Source organism: Seriola dumerili, unplaced genomic scaffold (assembly GCF_002260705.1).
Source record: "Seriola dumerili isolate Sdu_G_001 unplaced genomic scaffold, Sdu_1.0 BDQW01000056.1, whole genome shotgun sequence".
In the NCBI taxonomy this organism is placed as follows: domain Eukaryota; kingdom Metazoa; phylum Chordata; class Actinopteri; order Carangiformes; family Carangidae; genus Seriola; species Seriola dumerili.
The window spans coordinates 6,374,001-6,396,179 of NW_019174311.1; the positions used below are offsets into that span (position 1 = coordinate 6,374,001).

General features: G+C 41.1%; 2 protein-coding genes across 6 annotated transcripts in view; both read left to right on the forward strand.

The window, feature by feature from the left end:
* Positions 1–576: 576 nt before the first annotated feature.
* Positions 577–18,815, forward strand: LOC111219120 (extended synaptotagmin-1-like). Its single transcript, XM_022741712.1, has 31 exons — positions 577–1,329; positions 2,294–2,335; positions 4,186–4,320; positions 4,588–4,661; positions 4,856–4,928; positions 5,018–5,107; positions 5,205–5,260; positions 7,108–7,228; positions 7,445–7,621; positions 8,116–8,198; positions 8,372–8,420; positions 8,699–8,788; positions 10,334–10,429; positions 10,518–10,589; positions 10,673–10,759; positions 11,027–11,176; positions 12,197–12,379; positions 12,479–12,655; positions 12,750–12,832; positions 12,986–13,034; positions 13,122–13,211; positions 14,625–14,720; positions 14,975–15,046; positions 15,140–15,226; positions 15,359–15,505; positions 16,655–16,785; positions 16,940–17,032; positions 17,130–17,261; positions 17,355–17,460; positions 17,599–17,648; positions 17,774–18,815. Exons 1-31 carry the CDS (start codon positions 1,000–1,002, stop codon positions 17,799–17,801), a joined length of 3,249 nt encoding a protein of 1,082 aa, XP_022597433.1. The 5' UTR covers positions 577–999; the 3' UTR covers positions 17,802–18,815.
* Positions 18,816–19,150: 335 nt separating this feature from the next.
* Positions 19,151–22,179, forward strand: part of fmnl3 (formin like 3) — a 33,786-nt gene continuing 30,757 nt past the window's right edge. For all 5 annotated transcript variants that reach the window (XM_022741503.1, XM_022741501.1, XM_022741505.1 and 2 more), the window contains exon 1: positions 19,151–19,725. In XM_022741503.1, the coding sequence (XP_022597224.1) occupies positions 19,612–19,725 (114 nt within the window). In that variant the 5' untranslated portion in view covers positions 19,151–19,611. The remainder of the gene's footprint in view (positions 19,726–22,179) is intronic.

Below are 22,179 nucleotides of genomic sequence, written 5' to 3' on the forward strand. Positions count from 1 at the left end.
TGGCTGTCGCCTGGAAACCGGGGAGCGATTTTAAACCTGCTGTTTCAGTTACCGAGCATAAATTAAACTGTTAAAATGAGAAAACCCTCGAGCCGAAAAAAAACGCACCTGAATGTCAAATTCTACACTACGCTGGGGAAGAAAGTGCTCAGTTTACCTACATTTTAGGGGTACTGCAAACGTTGCTTCAGATGCAACTGGCGCATATGCTTGAGGTGTCACGACTCACTCTGCCGCCTTGACCCTAAACACCACGGTGTCTGATGCAGGCCACCTGTGTGTAACTCGATGAAGCGGCACAGCTGAAACACTGTACTGACAGTGAACCTGTAGGTGCTGTCATGCTCTGCTGATGAAGCTGCTGCAGTGGAGATGAGCGCTTGCGCGTGCAGGAGGATTTATTCTGGTTATGTAAAAAAAAAAAAAAAAAGAAAAAAAAAGAAAAAGATAACGGGTTGAGCAACCTGTGAATTGTTATTGCAGTATTTTGGGGGTAGTGGATCCTTCAGTTTACACGGTGATGATGTTACTCTGGATAAAACGTGTCCTTCTGGTGTCCTAAGTTAAAATATACATTAATTGACTCTGCTCCTAAGCTGTAAAACGCTCCGCCTGAGGCAGTGCGTGACGCTACAAGTTAATTCTTGGGTTTAGGTTTCTACAGGACTTAATGCGAAGGAGGGTTTCAAGCAGATCCCGCCCTCACTGGTCTTAGTCTCTGTTTGCCCTGTTCAGAGAGAGGAGCATTACACTCAGATGAAACACGGAATAGCCAATTTTAGCGCCCTGCGGAACTGAGGGGGGAGGACAGCGAAGACGAGCCGTGATCATGATTTAACCGATCCAAACCAGCAAGTTATCGCTGATTTCTCGATGGTTTCTATAATAAATCAGCGGTAAGTCTTCTCTGGCGCTTGCCACTCAGTCACAGTAGCAGAGGAGCAGAAGGCCAGCTCGATCCAGTGAAGTCGAAACCGGAGTCGGAAGTCGGAACCTGCGATGCCAACCGCGGATGCAGAGCCGGGCACGATGGGCAGAGACACGGGGGCTGCAGCACCGGCCTTACCGAACCAGCCCCCCAGTGAACGCGCAGTCAGTGTGCTGTGGTCGTTTGGGAAATGCCTGGGTGCGCTTGTGCCGGTGTACCTGGCCGGATACTACGGCTTCAGCATCAGCGTTGTGCTGTTCGGTCTGATGATCTACATGGGATGGAAGCACAGTCGACTGGAGAAAGTGATGAGGCTCAAGTCTGCCATGTACCTGCTGGAGAACGAGAGGGAGTTCACCACTGAAAAGGTTTTCAGAACCAAAAGGGATTTGCCTCCCTGGGTAAGGACTTGTATTCACACTTTTAGCTGGCTCACCGCCCGCCATGCTCGTGCTCTGCAGTTTTGTATCACCTGTCACATCTGTCACATCTGCCAGGTTGAACTTGAGCTGCACCTCCATGAATAGCCTGTAACTCACTAGTAAGCACTTATTATTTGTTCAGACGCTCTAAAGTGAACACACACACACACATAAAAAGACACGGAGCTGTATGGCAGCACACAATAAATATGTGCATGAAGGTCCCGTTTGTTCATTGTATTTTTCCTCCTGTGTCAGACCAGCCCCACATTTAGACATTCCTTGTGTGCAGTGCCTGGGGAATTAGTCTGAACTGCTGCCACACAGAGGAATGTGAAATGAACATGTCAGATGATGAAGTCTTCATAGTGCAAAGGTGTAAAAAATGACACTGACGTTGAGGAGACCTTACACTGAGTTGACAGCAAAATGCACGGCTACGACTATACAGACAAGATAATTTATCTAACAATGGTAGAGATTCTCTCTTGTGTGTTTCCTCTTCCTGTTTCAATACGCTGCCTGTTTGCAAAAACCTGATGACTCATAAACATCCGTTAGAGCAGAGGCAGTGACCAGGACCACTGTATATGGTTAGAGAGAGTGAGAGAGAGGATAAACTGTACGTTTGTGTGTGTGTGTGTGTGTGTGTGTGTGTGTGTGTGTGTTTGTGTGTGTGTGTGTGTGTGTGTGTGTGTGTGGGGCAGATAGGCCTAATCTGTCATATCAAGTCTCAGTGGTTTAGGGGAAAGGCTGATTTGCGGTTTGTGCTTAATATGTAAACAGAGTAGAACCTTGACTGAACTCTACTGAAGTAAAGAAAAACATTAGGCCCACTAAAAGAAGTATTTTAACTTCTCTTCTCACTTCTCACTGTTCAATGTCATTTTACACTACCCTGTCCTATCTGAGTTCATGCCTGAGCCATATTACTTGTCCACAGGTCAACTTTCCAGATGTGGAAAAAGTGGAGTGGCTGAATAAGGTATGTTTTTTTCCTATCAGACAATGCATGGGTGCAGCTGTATATTTTACCATGAGGGATTTATCTTTTTTTTTTTCTTTTTTTTAAAGAAAAATTTATTCAGCTTGTGTGATAAAGGACTGCTCTGCTTCATTCAGCTGAACTTTTAGCAAAGCAAAATAAACAACAAATTGTTTCTAGATAAGGTGTTTAGGATTCACTCGAGTAGCTCCCAACAGTAGCTACAACAACTCACTTTTAATATTAAGATAAAGAACACTTGCGTGGACTTTGAGTGACCTGGCTCCAGCTGCAGCCTCTCCATCAGAGCAGATAATCGAATGGTGTAATTAAGAGGCAGGAAGAGCGGCTCAGATCATATTGCAGTCTTTTAGTCTCTGTCAGTACAGTAACCTCACATCAGCACAGGGCAAGTGTGGATGTGAATACTAATAAGACAAAGCGCCTTTCTGGAGGGAAAAATGCAATGAAGTCAGTGATAGAAGCCCAGATTGTAGGATGGAAATTTGCTGGGCCCATCTTTCGCCAGCCCACGTCTCTCCTTCAGGCTTCCTGACATGTGATCCAGCTGCCCACGCTTACCCTTCTCTCTCGCAGCTGTAAACAAACAAACATCAGCCTCAAAATGTTCTCACCATGTATTATATTCAACAACTTAAAGAAATGAGTACATGCAGAGAAAAGGAGCTGATAATGACTGTGAGTAATGGATGTGAAAAAAGCCCCAGGGGAGCTCTATTTTATAGGATGCATTGTTACTACCTGCATTTCTATAACTGTCTGTGTCATAAATAATGTATAGGACACCCACCTGCCTGTAGCTGCAGTTTATTAGTATCACAAGTCACATGACTGGTGGAGGTGGTCAGGGGATTGGTAATCAGTAGCTGACAGGACTTGATACACCTCACACTGAAACGCTGAAGCTAACTCCAGTGTGTGGCAGTGTGGAGTGATACGCTGACACACTGATCTAATGCTTTATTCTACAGATCCATAATTTCTGAATTATTTCCTAAAAAAAAAAAAAAACAATTTCCTGGATTTATTAGAATTTTCTTAAAAGAAATGTTCCATTTAAATGTAGATAAATATTTATTCATTAATAATTTCTTATTATAAACTTTATTCTCCAATGATGAATTATATTCTTTCCTTTAGACAAATGTCACTTGGTTGCATGTTCAGCCGACCTGCTGTGCAGTGAAAGACTCTCTAGGTTACAGGAGCAATTAAAAGGATTATTAATTGGAAGTGTCTTTATTTTCCATTTTATTAGTGACAAGTACATTGTTCTTTCTAGGACATTTCATAGGAACTTATGGACCCATGAAGTAAAGCATTGATGATAAATTTTTCTTTTTAATTGTACTTCAGAATGATGCTCTCCCAGATGAATAATAACTGGAGGGCACTCGACTAATTTATTTAAAAACTAGCGACTTCAATACAATTTGGATTCCAGCCTTTCTCAGATGGGCTTTTGTAAAAACTTCTACAAAAAGTCTTTCAGCCACAAGGCAAACAGTCTGTGGCTATGGCTTTGTGAAGCAGGTGTTTTCTATTGTGAGTTAATCTTTCTTTGTTATTTTCTGTCATGTTCTGGTAAATATTTCTTTATTCACAGGAAGCCCTTTGCTATGACTACGCTTTTACACAAATTATAACTCATTGTTACTCAGAGAATTACATTATATGGACGTAAACGTGAACTACATTTGATTACATTAACCAATTTATGATTGATGATCATATATACTTTGTATGTAAATGAAGCATTGGCTCGTGGCTTTACTGTTTCTAAAACCTTAACAGGAAAATAATGAATGGCCATATGTTCTGTCATGTAGATCCTGCAGCAGGCTTGGCCCTTTGTCGGCCAGTATCTGGAGAAGTTGCTGGTAGAAACCATTGCTCCCGCCATCCGTGCTTCCAGTATTCACCTGCAGACTCTCAGCTTCACCAAGGTCAACATAGGAGATAAGGTAATTGTCTGTCATAAAAGTAACCGTTTATCCTGTAAATGTCCCATGACTGAGAAAATACAGTGAAGCACGGGTTACTGATGTTGGTAATATGTATCTAAGTCTGGTAATGCGGGACTAGTCTCACTATTCTCTTCATTACAAGCATAAAGAGGATGCATTCATGACAGCGACTGATGATCTTCATGTGAATCTTTTCTAATGTGATTTCATAAAGTCTCTTCCAGTCTTGTTTGCTTTGTTTAACAGCAGCTGCTTCGTTCACAGGCTTTGAAGGTGTCCGGTGTAAAGGCTCACACAGAGAACGATAAGAGACAAGTTATGTTGGATTTATACCTGAGGTAATGCATCACAACTTTTAGTGCCTCATTTTATACTGTTGCTTGTGTATTGTGAATCTTTCACAAGGGCTTGTCCTTATCTGTCACAGCAGATCATTGTTTACTTAGCACAGGAAAGAAATCAGCTTTATCACAGTTCATATCAACTGCTTCACTTGGTTAAATGTGCATCTGTCACTGCTCCTCTATTGCAGCTATGCTGGTGACGTCGAAGTCAATGTTGAAATCAAAAAGTACTTCTGCAAAGCTGGAGTGAAAGGAATCCAGGTAGAAGAATAATTATTAAGATATTCATTATTATTATTGCAGTTGAGTGGCCTGAAAACATATTTTTAATTAAAAATTTCTCTTTGTAGCTCCACGGGAAGCTGCGTGTGATCCTCGAGCCTTTGATCGGAGATGTGCCTCTGGTTGGAGCCATCACAATGTTCTTCATCCGCAGGCCTGTGAGTGTTTTCTGTCTCTCACTGCATTGTTATCTAAAGGCCTACACTTCTTCACATGCCATTACTTGCATCTGTATCATATGTTCCATATGTGTAGAAACTGGACATCAACTGGACTGGGCTTACCAACCTGCTGGATATCCCTGGGCTGAAGTGAGTTGATATGATAGAGCTGTTGTGACTGTTTTTTTTTTTTTTAATGAAGGGTGCCAGTTGTAGGAGCTGTTTTTGTGTGCAGTTTGGCTTCTACACTTTTTGGACCTGATGTAACTGATATAACAGAGAATGTATTATTTATTCAGCAACTAGGATCAGAGAGGCTTTTCCTTTAATTAAAAGGAGTTGCAAGACAAACTGAGACAGACAACAGTGCTTAAAAGTCTCTCTGTTCAGTGGCAGATCTGTGTGGTCACATCCTTAAAGGATAAGCGTGGCAATATGCTTCATTTTTGCTCTTGTCCACAAATCCTATGAAAAGCCAAAAACCAACAATGACTTGATCCTATTAACAAGTATTGCCCACGGAGCCAACGCCTGATATAGCTTATTCCTCAGTGCCATAGAGCTTCAGTATTGTCCCGAGGCAGTTAAAAACATGTGAGCAGTGGGTCTCACTGTTGCACTGACATGTCTCTTCATTACCACTAACATGGGAACTGTAGTTTATTTTAAGTTAAAGGGATAGTTGGGGTTATTTGATGAGTGGTTGTGCGGACTATTTGTATGTAGTCAGTGTATTACCTGAAGTCGATTTGGATCAGCACCCTCTCAGTTTAGAGAAGCAGCCGGGAGTACTGGCACAGAAACTGAGTGATGTGCTGCCAAATGCACACTCAAAAAGCTAATATTAGTTTAAGTGTATTTTGTATATTTTCACAGCTTTATCTTGCTGTCAAACAGCCCTTTCCTTTGGAACTATATTTTCTGCTACTCAACTGTTGAACTACCATATTACTACTCACAAACGCACACTGTATTACGCTGCAGATCAGCTGTTTGAGTCAGAAAGAGCTGAGCGTAGGTACGCATCACATCACTCAGTTTTGGTGCCGGTACTCCCGGCTGCTTCTCTAAACTGAAAAGGGCACTGATCAGACTCTGCTGCAGGTAATACACTGACTATGTATAAGTGCCTCACACAACCCCAGTTCAAATAAGCTGAACTTTAATCACTTTAATCCCACATGGACCGCCCTAGTGATAAAAACTCAACAGAGCAGGAAATTCATCTGAAATTAGCCTCCACCTAATGCACAATTTCCTCTTATTAGAGCAACATTTACTAAACACTGCATTTCCCAGCATTTTTAGACAATTATCATAGACAGAGTAGGGAGGTCTATGGGTAGTCTAGGGTAACACCTTGTTGGTTTTGTCCTTTTCATTTGATTTATTGACAATAAGAAAAATATTGAACAATACCAATCTTATCCTTTAAGTTGTTAGAACTAAAGCTGTGCTGGTGGTTCTTGTATTCAACAAGTAATACTATGACTCCATACATTTATATTCAGGTAGTTTTTATTCAGGTCCATTATGTAAGATCAGAATGTGGACAATGTAGAATCAACTGCAGTACATTTAAACAGAAAATGAAGATAAACTAATGGTCTGACGAAAGGGAATAATCCAACTCTATTTACAGTGATATTCAGTGTAATTGTGTGGTGGCTGATTCTACACTGTGTGTGTTGTGATCTTTATATAATGTACTTAAAGCATTGTCCGGGGCCAGTTTGTTGCTGACACATCAGCCCCCTCTGGCAATACTTTCAGTGATAGTGTCATAATTTTTTAATTGTGCTCCTCCTCTAAATTAGCCAACATGATTTCACAGAAGACTGCCCTGTACAGCCAGTGGGTGCTTCCTGTTGGTTGTGTTAGTGTGAACCTGGACATCATGTTATTAATGCATGTCAGTGGTAGTGTATAGTTTTTTTTGTCTGTCTGTGTGTCCCTCCCTTGTGTGTCCCCATCATCGTCCTTGCATTCATTTGCAGTGCCATGTCGGACACTATGATAATGGATGCAATAGCCTCCCACCTGGTGCTCCCCAATCGTCTCACTATCCCCCTGGTGGCCGACCTGCACGTTGCGCAGCTCCGCTCCCCTCTCCCAAGGGTAACTGTTTCTATAATAAATGGCCTGGAGAAACACGGGCCCACACAGAGTGAAGCAGTTCTGTCTGAGAACGTTAGCTGCAAGCAAACACATAGCCTGAAAATCATACAGCAAATTCACATTGTGAATGAAAAGCCATGTTTTGTGAAGATACATTTTGATATTCTCTGTGCTTGCTTGTGTTTTCCTGCATGTGAACTCCCGGCACATGCACAGGGAGTTGTGCGTATCCATCTGCTGGAGGCTGAGGACCTGACCGCTAAGGATACAGTCATCAAAGGTTTGATTGATGGGAAATCGGACCCATATGCCGTTCTGCGTGTAGGAACCCAGATCTTCACCTCTCATCACGTAGACAGCAACCTGCACCCACAGTGGAGGGAGATGTATGAGGTGAGAGGGGCTGGGAGGGAGGAAAAGCCAAAACTGAGCTCAAAACCAAAGAAGAGATATGTGGCTTTACCTTGATATTCAACTGCTGCAATTCCCACCAGTTTGTGTGTTTAAAACTTATAGCTTGGTGTTGGTGTCCTTGCTTGATAGGGATGGCACTAAGTCTTTGGTAGTAAATACATCAGCAGCACTTCAGAGATAAACAGTTTTGTGGCGATTTTATCTACTCCTCTTGAAACAGGAAGCTGCTGTTTCTGAGATAAGGAGTTCTTGCAAAAATTGTTTTCTCAGGGTCACATTTCTGTTTTCCTGTGCTTTGCGAAATTCGAGCCGAACACTGAATAGATATTAAATTAAAAGTAGAAAAGTTCTTGCCATCGTGATTCTGTTTGCATGCCCTTGCATTATTGTGTCGTGTGTGGCTGTATCTATATTTGTATTTTTGTTGTGTGTATTTGTGTATTTGTCCATTTATGTGTGTGTATGTGTGTCAGGTGATTGTCCATGAAGTACCTGGTCAGGAGTTGGAAGTGGAAGTATTTGACAAAGACCCAGACCAGGATGACTTCCTGGGGAGGTAGCTTATTCATTCTCACTCATTTACTCTGTCTCTATGTGCTTTTCATCTCATTTCCATCTCTGCTCTTCACACATTGGGCCATGATTCTGTTGAAATGAACGAAATGAATCTCTTTGATTCATGGCTTCATTGATTCTCCCCCTACCTCTCTCCATCTCTCTCTCTTTCAGGGCCAAGGTGGATCTTGATATTGTAAAGAAGGCCAGAGTTGTGGATGATGTAAGTAGTAACGGTATTTTTACCTTTATATTTAGTCTCTCTCTTTGATCAAATAACAAACATCAAACATGAGAACACAGTGTTATATTGTTTAGCCCAGGAAAATATCTGAGTAAGACTGCAGTAATCCTGTTAGCATGTGACACTACAGATCCCATGAGCTTCCTCGTGATCTGCTCTGATCTCATCACCTTCAATACTGGCATCCTGCTCAAAGAAATTGGCCAGACGAGAAAAATGTGTGTATTATTTTATGAGCCCTCTGTTTTTGTAAACAGTGGTTCAACCTGAGGGACGTTTCAACTGGCAGTGTTCACCTCCGGCTGGAGTGGCTCTCTCTGCTGTCCTCTGCTGACAGACTGAGTGAGGTGAGTCTGCACCTAACTCACCTACTGCTACTCAATAGATCTTCTTTGGGTAGCAGTGTGGACAAATTGATGTGCTTATAATCATCAGAACATTATTGTTGTTATATTATTGATTTATTTATATAGTATTTTTCCTTTTATTTGATAGTATTAGATTAGATTAACTTTATTAATCCCACAACTGGGAAATTCATTTACCACAGCAGAAAAATAAACATCTATAGAATAAACATCTATGGAAATATACATCAAAAATACACCAAATATACACTAATAAATACAATATACACAATACACATGATATGTACATGAAAAAGTGCAAGTTTGCACATGGTCAGGAAGAGCAGGAGTTGTGGAGTCTGACAGCTGCTGGAATGAAGGACCTGCGGAACCTCTCCTTCTTACAGCGAGGATGTAAAAGTCTGCTGCTGAAGAAGCTACTCAGAGACCCTACAGTGTCATGCAGAGGGTAGGCTAACATTAGCTAACATTTAGCTAACATCCTCCTGTCACCTACTTCCTCAATGGAGTCTAGGGGGCAGCCCAGGACAGAGCTCGCTTTCCGGATCAGTTTGTTGAGCCTCTGCCTATCCCTGTCAGTGCTGCCCCCCTCTCCAGCAGACCGCAGCGAAGTAGATGGCTGAGGCCACCACAGAGTCGTAGAAGGTCCTGAGGAGAGCCCCACACATGCCAAAGGACCTCAGTCTCCTCAGCAGGTGAAGGCGACTCTGACCCTTCTTGTAGAGAGCGTGACGGTGTAGAGAGACAGGACACACAAGAAAAGAGGGCGATAACAAGCAAGGTTCCGGACTGGAATCAGATTTGCCATTGTGGTTACAAGATTAGTTTCTTAAACCGCTTATTTACTAGAACTTCATCTGCCCTGATGTTTATTTCATCACAAAAATATAAAGTTAAACTCTTTTACAGTTGAGTCAAAACGTATTTATATTATTATATATGAATCTTGTTGTTGTTATTACTATTATTAAACTTTAACCTTTATTTAACCAAGAAATCCTGATTAGGTTTAAAAATCTCTTTTTCATGAGAGCAGCAAGATATGCAGCAATAAACATGAAGCACAGGACTGACTGATAAAATACAAAATCTGTCACAAAGTCAGAATGAAACAAATATATATCTATAATCAGAAATTAAATTGCCACTAAGAATCATATGAAAGATAACATGCCAAAAATAACCTAAACTGGCCTCTTTGGGTTTGTGTGGAAGGTTTTAGCAATTATCTGTTTGTACTGTCGGATGTATCGTATTATCTTTAATATATTTTATATTTAAGTTTGTGTGTATTCTGTGTTTAAGAAGTTCATCTTGGGAACTAAGTTAAGTAATAGGTTGTAACAGCAATCTAAATAAATAAGACCAATGTAAAACTGTCAAACATTAAATCAATAACACATTGTTCATCAACTTATACAAATAGTAAAATTGTTGGTAGCCACTATTTGGGCTTCAGGCTTTTAAAGATCCAGATCATTTTCTCCACATGCTCTTCACCTCCATCTGTTGTTCTTCTACCAGGTGATCCAGAAGAACCAGAACCTGACCAGTAAGACAGCTGATCCCCCATCTGCCGCCATCATAGCCGTCTATCTTGACCAAGCTTACGAACTGCCTGTAAGATTACAACTATTTAAGATGCTGTCATGTGGTGAGCCTTAAAGTTTCATTTGTTACCCACATGTATGTATTTAATGTGTTGTAGATGAGGAAAGGCAATAAGGATCCGAGCCCAATGGTGCAGATTTCCATTCAGGATACGACTAAAGAGAGCAAGGTGAGAATAAAACTTTAACTATTAATTAGTATGTTAGTAAACCGAACTGAACATAATGAATGTTTTTCGCCTTTCCTCTTCAGACTTGTTACGGGACCAACAGCCCTGTGTGGGAGGATGCTTTTACCTTCTTCATTCAGGATCCTCGCAAACAAGACATTGACATTCAAGTAAGTCATTACACGAGTAATGATTAAATGCACCAATTAAGCTTGGTAGGTTTATTACATACATTTACTCCCAAGGTGTTGGGGTGATTAGTACAGTAAATACTCAGTATTCAGTTTTTCCTCTTATTCTCTGTGATTACTCTGTAAACTGAACTCTCCTCTTTTTAACCTACTTATGGCCCCTTTCCCTTTATTTTTGCTTTTCCAGCTGGTTTTCGTTCTAACTGCATGTCTTCTGTTCCTGTTTTTTTTTTTTTTTTCAATCAGGTCAAAGATGACGACCGTGCTCTGTCCCTAGGCAGTCTCACCATCCCTCTGACCCGTATTCTGGCGACCCCTGAACTCACCATGGACCAGTGGTTCCATCTGGAGGATTCTGGTTCAGCCAGCCGCATCTACGTCAAAATTGTGCTTAGGGTTGGTATTGCACTGATGGACTTGGACATGTGTTGGCCACTGGAGTAAATAAGTAAGATGTGGATTCAAGCCCTGTTCCTGGAAATAACCAGTGTCTGTGTGGAAGACTTTGAAATCCTAATGGCACCCGAAGGACAGCTTTGGCCTCATGAAGCTATCATCTGGCCCTAAACTTACCATTTATGTGTTTGTCAGCTGTTGACATCAAATCCTTGTGGACATAACACAGAGAATAAAGAACTTACAGTTGTAGTGTAGCACATGTACACACAAATCTGCATCACTAGACTTAAGATAATGATCTTCACTACATGAATTTCTAATCAGTAACTACTCCCATTGACATGCCTGAACTTAACCCTAACACACAAATCGAAACTTAAAGGGATAGTTTGGGTTTTTCAATGTGGGGTTGTGTCAGGTACTCATGAATAGTCGGTACATTACCTGCTGTAGATTCTGTTCAGCGCGCTCCCAGTTAGGAAAGCACCGGCAGACTAGCAGAGCCACACAGAGCCTTTTAAAACAATCCAAAATCTGTTTAAATGTACGCTTCATGTAGAATATTTTCAGCTGTTTATCTTCATGTGAAAACGGCACTTTCCTTTGGCACTACATTTTTCAACCGCTGAACTACCATATTCCCACGCACCACCGCAGTTCAGCTGAGGGAATCAGAAAGTGGCGTAATACAGTGCACTCTGCAGGTGCGCCTGTGCGTAGGAATACGGTAGTTCAGTGGTTGAAAAAATGTATGTCAACCCCATGTCAAAAAACCCGAACTATCCCTTTAAAGTAGACTGTCCGCATGTCTTCTGTCTGCCTCATCTTTCTGTTCTTCAGAGAAAATGTGGTCCTCGTAAGTACAGAAAAATGCTCACACAGAAACCTGTAGTTTCTCTTCCTTGTCCATCCTGAAGTGAAGAAGCTTTTTCTTATTACCAGAAATCAAATAAATGTTATTTGGTTATTTACTGCTTGATATCTGCTCATCGTAACCTCTTATTTGCCTCCTGCTAGGTTTTGTGGCTAAGTGATGATGCCACCCCTACAACTCCGTCTCCTCGCCCTTCATCCTCTGGATCCGGGATGGGTCAGGGGGGAATCACATCAGAAGTGAACCCCATGGGGCCCGGTGGGTTAGCTAAACCTCAGCCAGCACGACCGCAGCACACCACACCCGACCCGGAGTTTGCAACTGAGGTGAACAATTGTTTACCTAGAGTCGAACAGCAGCAGACACAGCTCAGTCTCTCAAACATGCACTGTTGTAACATTCCCCCGTCCTTGCTCTGCTCACAGGGAGTGCTGCGTATTCATCTGTTAGAGGCCCAAAACCTGATAGCCAAGGACAACTTCATGGGGGGCATGGTGAAGGGGAAGAGTGACCCCTATGTCAAGATCCGTGCGGCTGGTATCACCTTCCGCAGCCACACCATCAAAGAGAACCTCAATCCCATCTGGAATGAGCTCTATGAGGTTTTACCATTGTTTAATGCTCGAGTGGTCCAGTCTTTTCTGATTAAATTATTAGGTCTTAGATTAAATTTAACATATTTTTTCTATGATTTAGGTGATTTTGACGCAGCTTCCTGGTCAGGAGATCCAGTTTGAGTTGTTTGACAAGGACATCGATCAGGACGACTTCCTCGGAAGGTGCGTCCTGGTATTATCATTATTATTATTATTATTATTATTATTATTATTATTATTATTATTATACAACTTGTGGCTCTCATAACTAAAGGAAAAGCTGTCAGTGAAAAGGAGGATAAAGTACAAAGTATTGATTGAGTCCTGTCCTTACAGGTTCAAGCTTAGCCTACGAGATATCATCAGCGCACAATTCATCGATACGGTGCGTGACACAGAGTTGAAAAGATTTCATTATGTAATTTAACATGTAATATTGAAATTTAACATTTCTGTGTCAACCTTGTTACAGTGGTACACTCTAAATGATGTGAAGTCAGGCCGAGTTCACCTGGTGCTGGAGTGGCTGGCCAGAGTGTCCGACCTGCCCAGACTGGAGCAGGTTAGAAACTTTATTTTGTATTCTCTTTTTATTTACATATTTCGAGGTCGTAGACAATTGGTCAACAATTTGCAACAAAGAATAATAATAAACTGAGTCATAATAAAGAATATATGAGCAAATACTTGCAAAGAAATTAAGAACCAGAACCATAAGACATACTGTACGTCTCCAGATTGCTTTGCCGCTGGCCCATATCACTATATATGTACATATGCTTGTGCTCTGAGAGTGTGAATTATTTGGCCTCCATATTTTTACAGGGTCGAATGTGGGCCGCCATATATGTATATATATGTGCATAAATAAATGCATATATATAAACATGTAAACAGTGAAAGTCTTGATTACCCATGACTATTTTTTTTTAAATCATGACAAACTTTTTTTTTTTTTTACTGGCAGGAATGGGCATCCACACTATTTTAAACTGTAAGTGCTGCAGGCAGAAAGGCCATTACAAGATAGTGCCATAAGATAGAATTACCAAATCCATCATTTGTCTAATATGAATTCTTTCGTACATACCGAGGCCTTAATACAAGAAAAAAAGAAAAGAAAAACTGACCAAAGTTTTTTAAACAATTTTAATGTTTTTGAAGATCATTGCATTTAAAAACATTATCTTTTTACTTAAATTGTCCTGTTTTGCAAATGATTTGTCGGCCCACTTACAATACCTTTGCAGCCCACCAGTGGGCCCTGGCCCACAGGTTGGGAACCACTGATGCCTGTATATATCACTATATACAAATAGTGATATATATATATCACTATACATCACAACAACCAAATCATGTGAATATCTGCTAAAGTAACAATCTTTCGAGAATGAAATTCCCACTTTGTGTTTCCACTGACTGTAGTTCTTTCAGAAGAGGCATACTTTCCTGTGAAGGTTTATTTGTGGCTGAGATATGATAACAGTAGTGATACCCACTTGGTTTGTCTAACCTCACATTAACTTCAGCTGACCTTTAAAATGCATTTTTGCACAGAACGAGTATTGTGGATTTTACCCCCCATCTTTTGTAGTGCAGTTGTGCTAGGAGGACTGCTTCACAGCCTGTGGGTACAGGAGGAATGACAACAGCAAGCTTAAAAATACCAAAAACCCATCGTTTAAATGATGCATCTTGTACTGTGAGCGGTCAGTACCCTTGTTTTCGTGCAGTGTTGTTTGGTTGCTATGGTAGATACAACAGTTTCTGATTAAAAGGAAAGAAAACCACTTTTGCGGTGAGGATTTTGAAAGTGTTTTGCAGATGCTTTGCATTGATTCGTATATTTATGTTAATATCTTTGTTGGTAGTGTTGCTAAATAACTTTACCCAGAACTTTCTTATTGCACTTTAAGTCTTATTAAAACGTCCTTTTCTCTCTGTGTGTGACATAATTTCTTACTTTCTACAGATCCTGCAGTACCAGTCCCAGCAAGTGTACCAGAACAAGGTTGTGCCATCAGCAGCCGTGCTCTTTGTGTATGTGGAGCGTGCCCATGGCCTGCCGGTGAGATCATATCTACCAGTCCTTGGGGTTTTATTTGCTGTTTATTATGATGTGTTTTTCCTCTCCTCAAAGAGTGGAGAAGCACAATGGTTGCTTTTAGTGGAACTGTATTGCATAGAGCACTGTAGTGTGCCAATACAGCTGCATGTTCAGTTCTATATTAAATCACCGCTAATGTAATGTGTGTTAGTTTTAATAAATGCTGATGTTGATTACAATTTTTGTATTACGTTATTCCTTGTTCGACACTTCAGTTGAAGAAAAGTGGAAAGGACCCAAAAGCAGGAGCTGAGATTATCCTCAAAGGTGTTTCACACAAAACCAAGGTAGGATCACGACTTTCATACTGAGCATATGTATGCAAAAAAAAAAAAAAAAAAGAGAGAAAAATGTTGACTAACAAAAGTCTTTTCCCCAAGGTTTGTGAGCGCTCCACATCTCCTCGATGGGACGAAGCCTTTCATTTTTTGATTCGTGACCCCAGAGATGAAACACTCACGGTCAAGGTGAGAATCTGTATTTCCACTTTTTGTCTGAACCTTGCGGCCGCAAAATTTTCTTGACAAAGCTGACTTTTCATACAGACATGATAAAAGTCTGAAACGTGCGTGCATCTGTATGCATGTGTTTTCATTTAGCTCTCGCACAGCTGGGGCCAGGCCCTCGGGTCCTTGACACTTCCTCTCAGGGAGGTGCTTGTTGAGCCGGGCTTGGTGCTGGACCGCTGGCTCAGTCTGGATGGAGCTCTGCCAGAGAGCCAGATCCTACTGAGGGCCACACTCAAGGTACTGACAATATGCTCCTTATTTTCTCTACACTGCAGTCTGCGTGCATGTGACCAATGTCCTGACTGTGATGTATCCCGTACTGAATCACTTGTAGCTCAAAGGTTTTTCTGTTTAGAGAATATTGCAACACACTGAATACAGTACTTTACAGCGTACTGTAATATAATCTACTCTTGGTCCAATGTTACATCTGCAGTATTATTATGTAGACCACTGATACATAACAAATACCCTGCACAATGTCACCACTCTCACATCGGTAAATATGAAGCTGGAGCCAGAAGCCAGTTAGCTACCGCTGAAGTTTGCTACTTAACACTTTATATCCTGTGTTAAAATGATAGTTTGTGGTTTTCCTGGCCAAGAGTCAGCGCTGGTTGCCTGGCAATGTCACAGTGACAACAAGACTCAAGGAAATAATTGCACAAGAAATAGTCCAGTGTGTAACCCCCTTGTAAAACCACAATTCTTTTTACACTTCAGTTTTGCTACAGATTAAAGAAAGGAGATATAATGTGTTAAGACAGATTCAGGCTCCCTGTTTTCCTCTGTTTTCACTACTTTACGTGGTTAAAACTTCATATTTACACGAGAGTAGTATCAATCCTCCCAATTAACAAGAAAGTGAGGTAGTGTATGTTTCAAAATGACAAACTATTCCTCTAACATCAAAAAGACACAACCACCATAAATAGGTACTGTACACAGGCACTGGCAGTAGGTAATGGGCAGATTTGTCATTCGGGGAAATGTAGATTGCAGATCTATACCAACTTTTATCAGTGTCTGATAGTGGATTTCCCCGTACAACGCTCACAATGACAGCTGCTTCATTTTTCTCATAACTTAAGTCATGCACCATGGAAAGTTTGAAGAATTGACTCATTATATACAGTCAGTTGGCAGTTTATTAGGAACATCTATCTAGTGCAGTCTAATGCACCACAGGCTACATCCTCCAAAATGATCACACACTTGAATCAACACCCTAAAACAATAACAATAAAAGCTGAATATTATAACCTTCATGCAGGAGGATTTATTGCAGGAATGCTTGCATTTTCTTTTAGCTAGGTGTACCTAATGAACTATGTAGGGTGTAGAGTTACGCAGTTATTATGCAGAAATGATTTCCATATCTTACAGATCTTGGATACTCAGCTGGCGGTGTGTCGTCGGGCTCCGGGGGATGCAGGTAGTGACGCAAACGAAGAGGAGGTCATCCCCAGATGGGTTCCATCCCATCTAGACATCAGACACAGAGGTGGCTTCTCCATGTGAGTCGCACACGCTAGTATCAATGCCCCGTCGTGCAGTCACTGCTCATACCGTGAATAGATTTGTAATCAGTGTTTCCTCTGTAGGCTCTTTGCTTATGTATAAAAATACATCATCAAAATGATAATCACATTTTGGCAACTGTGCCTTCAGAGTCAATGATTCAGCCACAGCGGGCCAGGTGAAGCTTACCTTGGGCTACTCCACAGAGGAGAGCAGGCTTTTCATCACCGTTCACTCCTGCAGGTCTCTATATGATACACATTACTTTTTTTAATCATCCCATTTTTGACCCAGAGCAGCCAGTACCATCATACTGTATGTTGTGAATGTGACTGCACAGATCCCTGGCAGCCTGCTCCAAGGACGGTGCAGACCCTTATGTTTCCTTCATCCTGCTGCCTGACAAGAAGGCCACGACCAAGAGGAGAACGGCCACCAAGAAGAGAGACCTCAACCCAGAGTTCAACGAAAGGTATAAGACAAACGAACGAGACACCCATGATAGTGAAAGAAGCGATGAAAGGATGTTAATCGACCTCTTCCACTTTTCTCGCCCTTTCGATAGGTTTGACTTTGATTTCTCTCTCGAGGAGTCCATGCAGAGAAAACTGGACCTCTCTGTGAAGAACAGTGTCTCCTTCATGAGCAGAGAGAGGGAGCTTATCGGCAAGGTATATATCATCAGCTGCATCTGAAGTGCAGTTAGTTTTCACTCAAACCCACATAAGTTTCCTGGTGTTGACATAGTTACTATCACAAGACACAGAAAATGTGAGACGTCATCTTTTTTGTTTCCTTGTTGCTCTCAGTTGCAGCTGGACCTGGACCAAATAGACCTTAAGGCTGGTGTCACACAATGGTAATAATTTAAACATCTACTGAACAATATTGTGTGATAATAGAATTGTATCAACAAATGTATGTGCAAATGTTATTTTATAATATAATATTTAAACAACAAATTGAATCCTTTCTGTTTTCCAGGTATGATTTGGTAGCAGAGACCAACTAGAAGAATCTATGCTTGATCTTCGGTACTATATAACAATAAGTGTTGCTTCTGTGATCTGTGATTTGTGTTTGTATATTCAGCTTAAATGAAAATTTCCACCATCACTGAAGGAAAAAAGATGACATACATGCTTCACGACAAACACAGTCCACCAGTATTTATGACACTTTACATGTAGCTTATCATCCATGAAGTGTTAACTGTGCTAACTCTACTCTGTCTTGGACAGATTCTTCAGTAGAATATTTTGGCTGAATAGATATTTGATAAAAATGCAACTATGTTGCACAACCTACCAAGTTTATATATGTTTAAAAGCATGTACAAGTCCTCTGTGAATTTTATTTACAAAAGGGCTTTTGCTGTGGTTACTATCCTGAGGTATGACAATGTTTTATGGATTTACAGCATCCTACACAACTGAAAGTGATTCTTTTACATTTTATTTTTTACAATCTTCAAACAATTCCCGAGATTACTTTGTTTATATACATTTATATCATTGCCTTAAGTATTACAAAAACTGTGCACAGTTTGTCAGTGTTTATGAATTATGTTCCAAATGAAGTTTTATATGTTTTAAACAGAGCTTTCTGAAAGTTACTTTTGTAAATCAAAGAATTACAAACCTAGACCCTCACATTACCACTGAAAACAGAGGTATGATACTGTAAGCAGAGTCTAAATCACTGTGCTTTTATGAAGAGAAAACTTTGTAGATACTGAAAACACATCGCTGGTGTTACACTCACATGCTTCTTTGTGTTTGTATGTGTTTGTAGCGCTAAATGCAACTGGCTGATGCTGTCGGCCATGTTTATATTTTGCTTTTCGAGCTAAGCAGTTATTAAAATCAAGCAAATATTGAGACAGCTTCCACGTAGCACCACTGTCACTTCACCACAGAGGTCTGAGACACTGATTTGTGGTAATGGATAGAAAATAGAAACCTGCTGTAATAATTTGAACATATCATCATGTAGCTGCTGAAGTTCTTGATTAAAGTTTGCACTCATGAATCAAACCCGTTTTGTGGCTTCATCATTCTTGTGTAAAACTAATAAATAAAAAAATTGTTTAGATGACATGTCATGGTCGTATCTCGCCACCAGGTCGCGATAAAACACTGACAAGCCCTCACTTCTCTGTGCAGCTACATGTGGGCCCGCTGCCTCCAGATGTGAGGGGCGGGGAAAACGAAGATGAAGTGACTGACAGGTGTTTGAGCCAACAGTGAGCGCTGCCCACCCCCCCCCTAAAGCTCGGGGCGGGGCCAGAGAGGAAAACCTGCCCTCTGAGTGGAGGCAACAGCAAAAAACTTAATCAGGATCACACAACAATAATGAATGGAAACACGTCGTAGCCAAGAAAGTTGAGGAGCAACTAAAAGTTACAGTTGTTCGGCGTTTGAAAGTTGTCTCTGTCGCTGGGGGAAAATTTTTTGTAAGTAATGGATTGGCCAGGCAAATTAGAAAGTACTTTCCGGAAGAGAAAGTTGTACTTTTATTACTTTTGAGAATACGTTTTGAAGGGAAACTACAGTGGAAAACACTGTAAACCTAAACTCGTGAGTACGTGTAAATGGCATTTTGGGACAGTAACACGAGACTACTGCACTGTCAGCTGTTTATCTCGGTGTGGAGAAGTGGATTATTTGGATTCATCCGTTAATGAAATTGTTGGAATACTTTTTCTTTCTTTTTTTTTTTTTTAACTTGGATTATCATCACTGAAAGAAGCTGAGGGATTGCAAGGTTTTGAGGTTGACAAGGGGATCCAGTGCTGCTGCTGCTGCTGCTGCTGGGGGAAAATGGGGAATATAGAAAGTGTGGACGGCCAGTCGGAGATGAAGCATCACATCATGCCTCTGAAGGTGCCCATGCCTGACCCCACCGAGCTGGAGGAGAAATTTGCCATTGTTTTGGTAAGTTTTAATCATCTCAGTTTGGTCTACAACTTTGAAATATGTTGGATTATTACACAGTCGTCTGCGGATGGTGATTTCATTTCTTCTACCACTGTTGTTTTGACTCCATCTGTGAAACTGCCTCATAAACTGATATTCTCCATTCAAATTCCAAATAGTGCCAACATAAACATTCCCGATGGTGGACGGTGTTGTTTCTGTCATTAAAAAAAAAAGTAGCTATAGTTTTATTGTTGTGTCTCTAGATGAAAAGTCTGTGTGTATTTACACTTCTCGTCCATTATGAGCTGCTGATGTTTTAAATGAACCGATGTGTGCCGTCCCGCCCCTCATTCCCTGCCTGCTGTTCCCCCCTCTCCTGCGGTTCTTTTGTCTCCTCTAAAGTCAGACAACTCAGCGTTTGGCTGAAGTGGCAAACACTGAGCACAGCATGGTTGTGCCGTGAGAGGGTGGTGGTGGTGGTGGTGGTGGAGGTGGAGGTGGAGGAGGTGGAGGTGGGGTGTGAAGGTTTTTGTTCTGCAGAGAAGAAAAGGACGTTACACTGTACATCCTTGACACAGCACAGCACATCACAGCATTCTGCGTTTCGGTTTATTTAGAAAATGTTCTCGCCGCAGGCAAACCATCTGAAAACAACATTTTCTGAATTCCCCCAAAACTCCCACACCCGAAGAGTCCCACCTCCCCCCCTGCCTCTCTCCCTTCCTCCCTCCCTCCACATCGGGCTGGAGTTGAGCTGTCTGAGCGCTTTGTAATAATGAACACACAGTCGACACCCACTTTTACCATCTATCAACACAGTCAAGTGACTCTTCTGTCATCCTACGTCGAGGGGGCATTTCATTTATTGGCACATCGCAAGAAGGGGACTTTACAAATTGTCTCTTTTTTTTAGGAAACAACAACGTGGACTTCAACTTACAATAACTTCTGTGTCAGGCTGTTATTGCTCATGTCAACCTGAGGGAGTGGGTGCTGGCAGAAATGATTAGCTAATTAACTAATAAACAGATTCTTAATTGGCAATGACGTCTATTTTCATAAGTGATTAATCCTTCAAGTCATACTTTAATGACAAATACCAAACATTTTATCTGGTTCCAGCCATTCCAGTGTGATGATTTTTGTCTTTTTTGATAGTAAATGTAATATTTTTAGGTTTTGGGCTGTTGGCCAGACCAGACACAACTTTTAACGACACCACCTTGGGCTTTAGAAACTTATGGACGTTTTTGACTGTGTTCTGACCAAACGATTGATCAATTTACCAAGAAAATAATTGTAAATGGACTTGCACCACTCAAAGCACTTTACAATACTTGCCACATTCCCCCATTCACTTACACATTCATACATCACACACATATGCACACACTAATGGAATAGCCATCAGTGGCAACATGGGGGTTCAGTGTCTTTCCCAAGGATACTTCGACATGCGGCCTAGAGGAGCCGAACCACTGACCTTCTAATTAGTTACCTCCTGAGCCACAGCCGGCCCCATATTTGTCAGATCTAATAATGAAAAATAATTGTTAATCCCCTAAGATGGTTAAAGGGGACAGGGGGAAAAAAACAAAACAAAGAACTTTTCTCCAAATGTATCTATTTTCCTGTCAGTAAGAATTACATTAAAGTTCTTGTTCGCCAGTATGTCATAGTGGACAGGTGTGTCGAATCAAAACTCTTGTTGTGGAGGAACCCAAATAATCCTCCACATTGTCCCCACACAATGTCTTGGTCCTTGGACATTCATCAGATGTAATGAATATGAAAGGATCTGAAATTTACCTGTTGAAGATCTTAGAAATAAATTAGGTTCATACAAGTATCAACAAGTGTGCTTTTGACTTCTGAAAGATTGACTTTTTGACTTGTTGGAATTGGAATGCTCTTATTAGCTTTCTTGCTGATGATCAATACCACTCTGGTGTTTGTAGGGTAAATGTAAGGCTACAACCAAGCAGCCAGTTAGCTTAGCACAAAGAGTAGAAACAGGGTGAAACAGCTAGCTTGGCTATGTCCAAATACTCCGCCTACCAGTTGATCTAAAGCTCACTAGCTAATGTGTTATATGTTGTTTGTTTAATCCGCGCAGAAGAGAGCAGAAACAGTAAGTTGTGGTTTCACAGAGTCATTGTCAGCAGCTGAGGCTTTTACACTTTGTTAACAGACAGATATGAGAGTGGTATCGAGCTTCTCATCAACCCCTGGCAGGAAATCAACCGAGTGTATGTCCCAAGTTAGATATAGTCGAACTATTCCTTTAAAAGAGAGAAATCTGAAAATCACTTTTTGGTCAAACTGCCCTCGTCTGAACCGAGACCGTCACCTGTGGTAAGAAGTCACAAGTTCTTCTTTGGGTTCATTGGGGGTCACAAGCCACAGGAATCCACTGGCCTGCAGTGAAACAATAATATCAAGTGGATGTATTTTCAATGAAACGGTTAC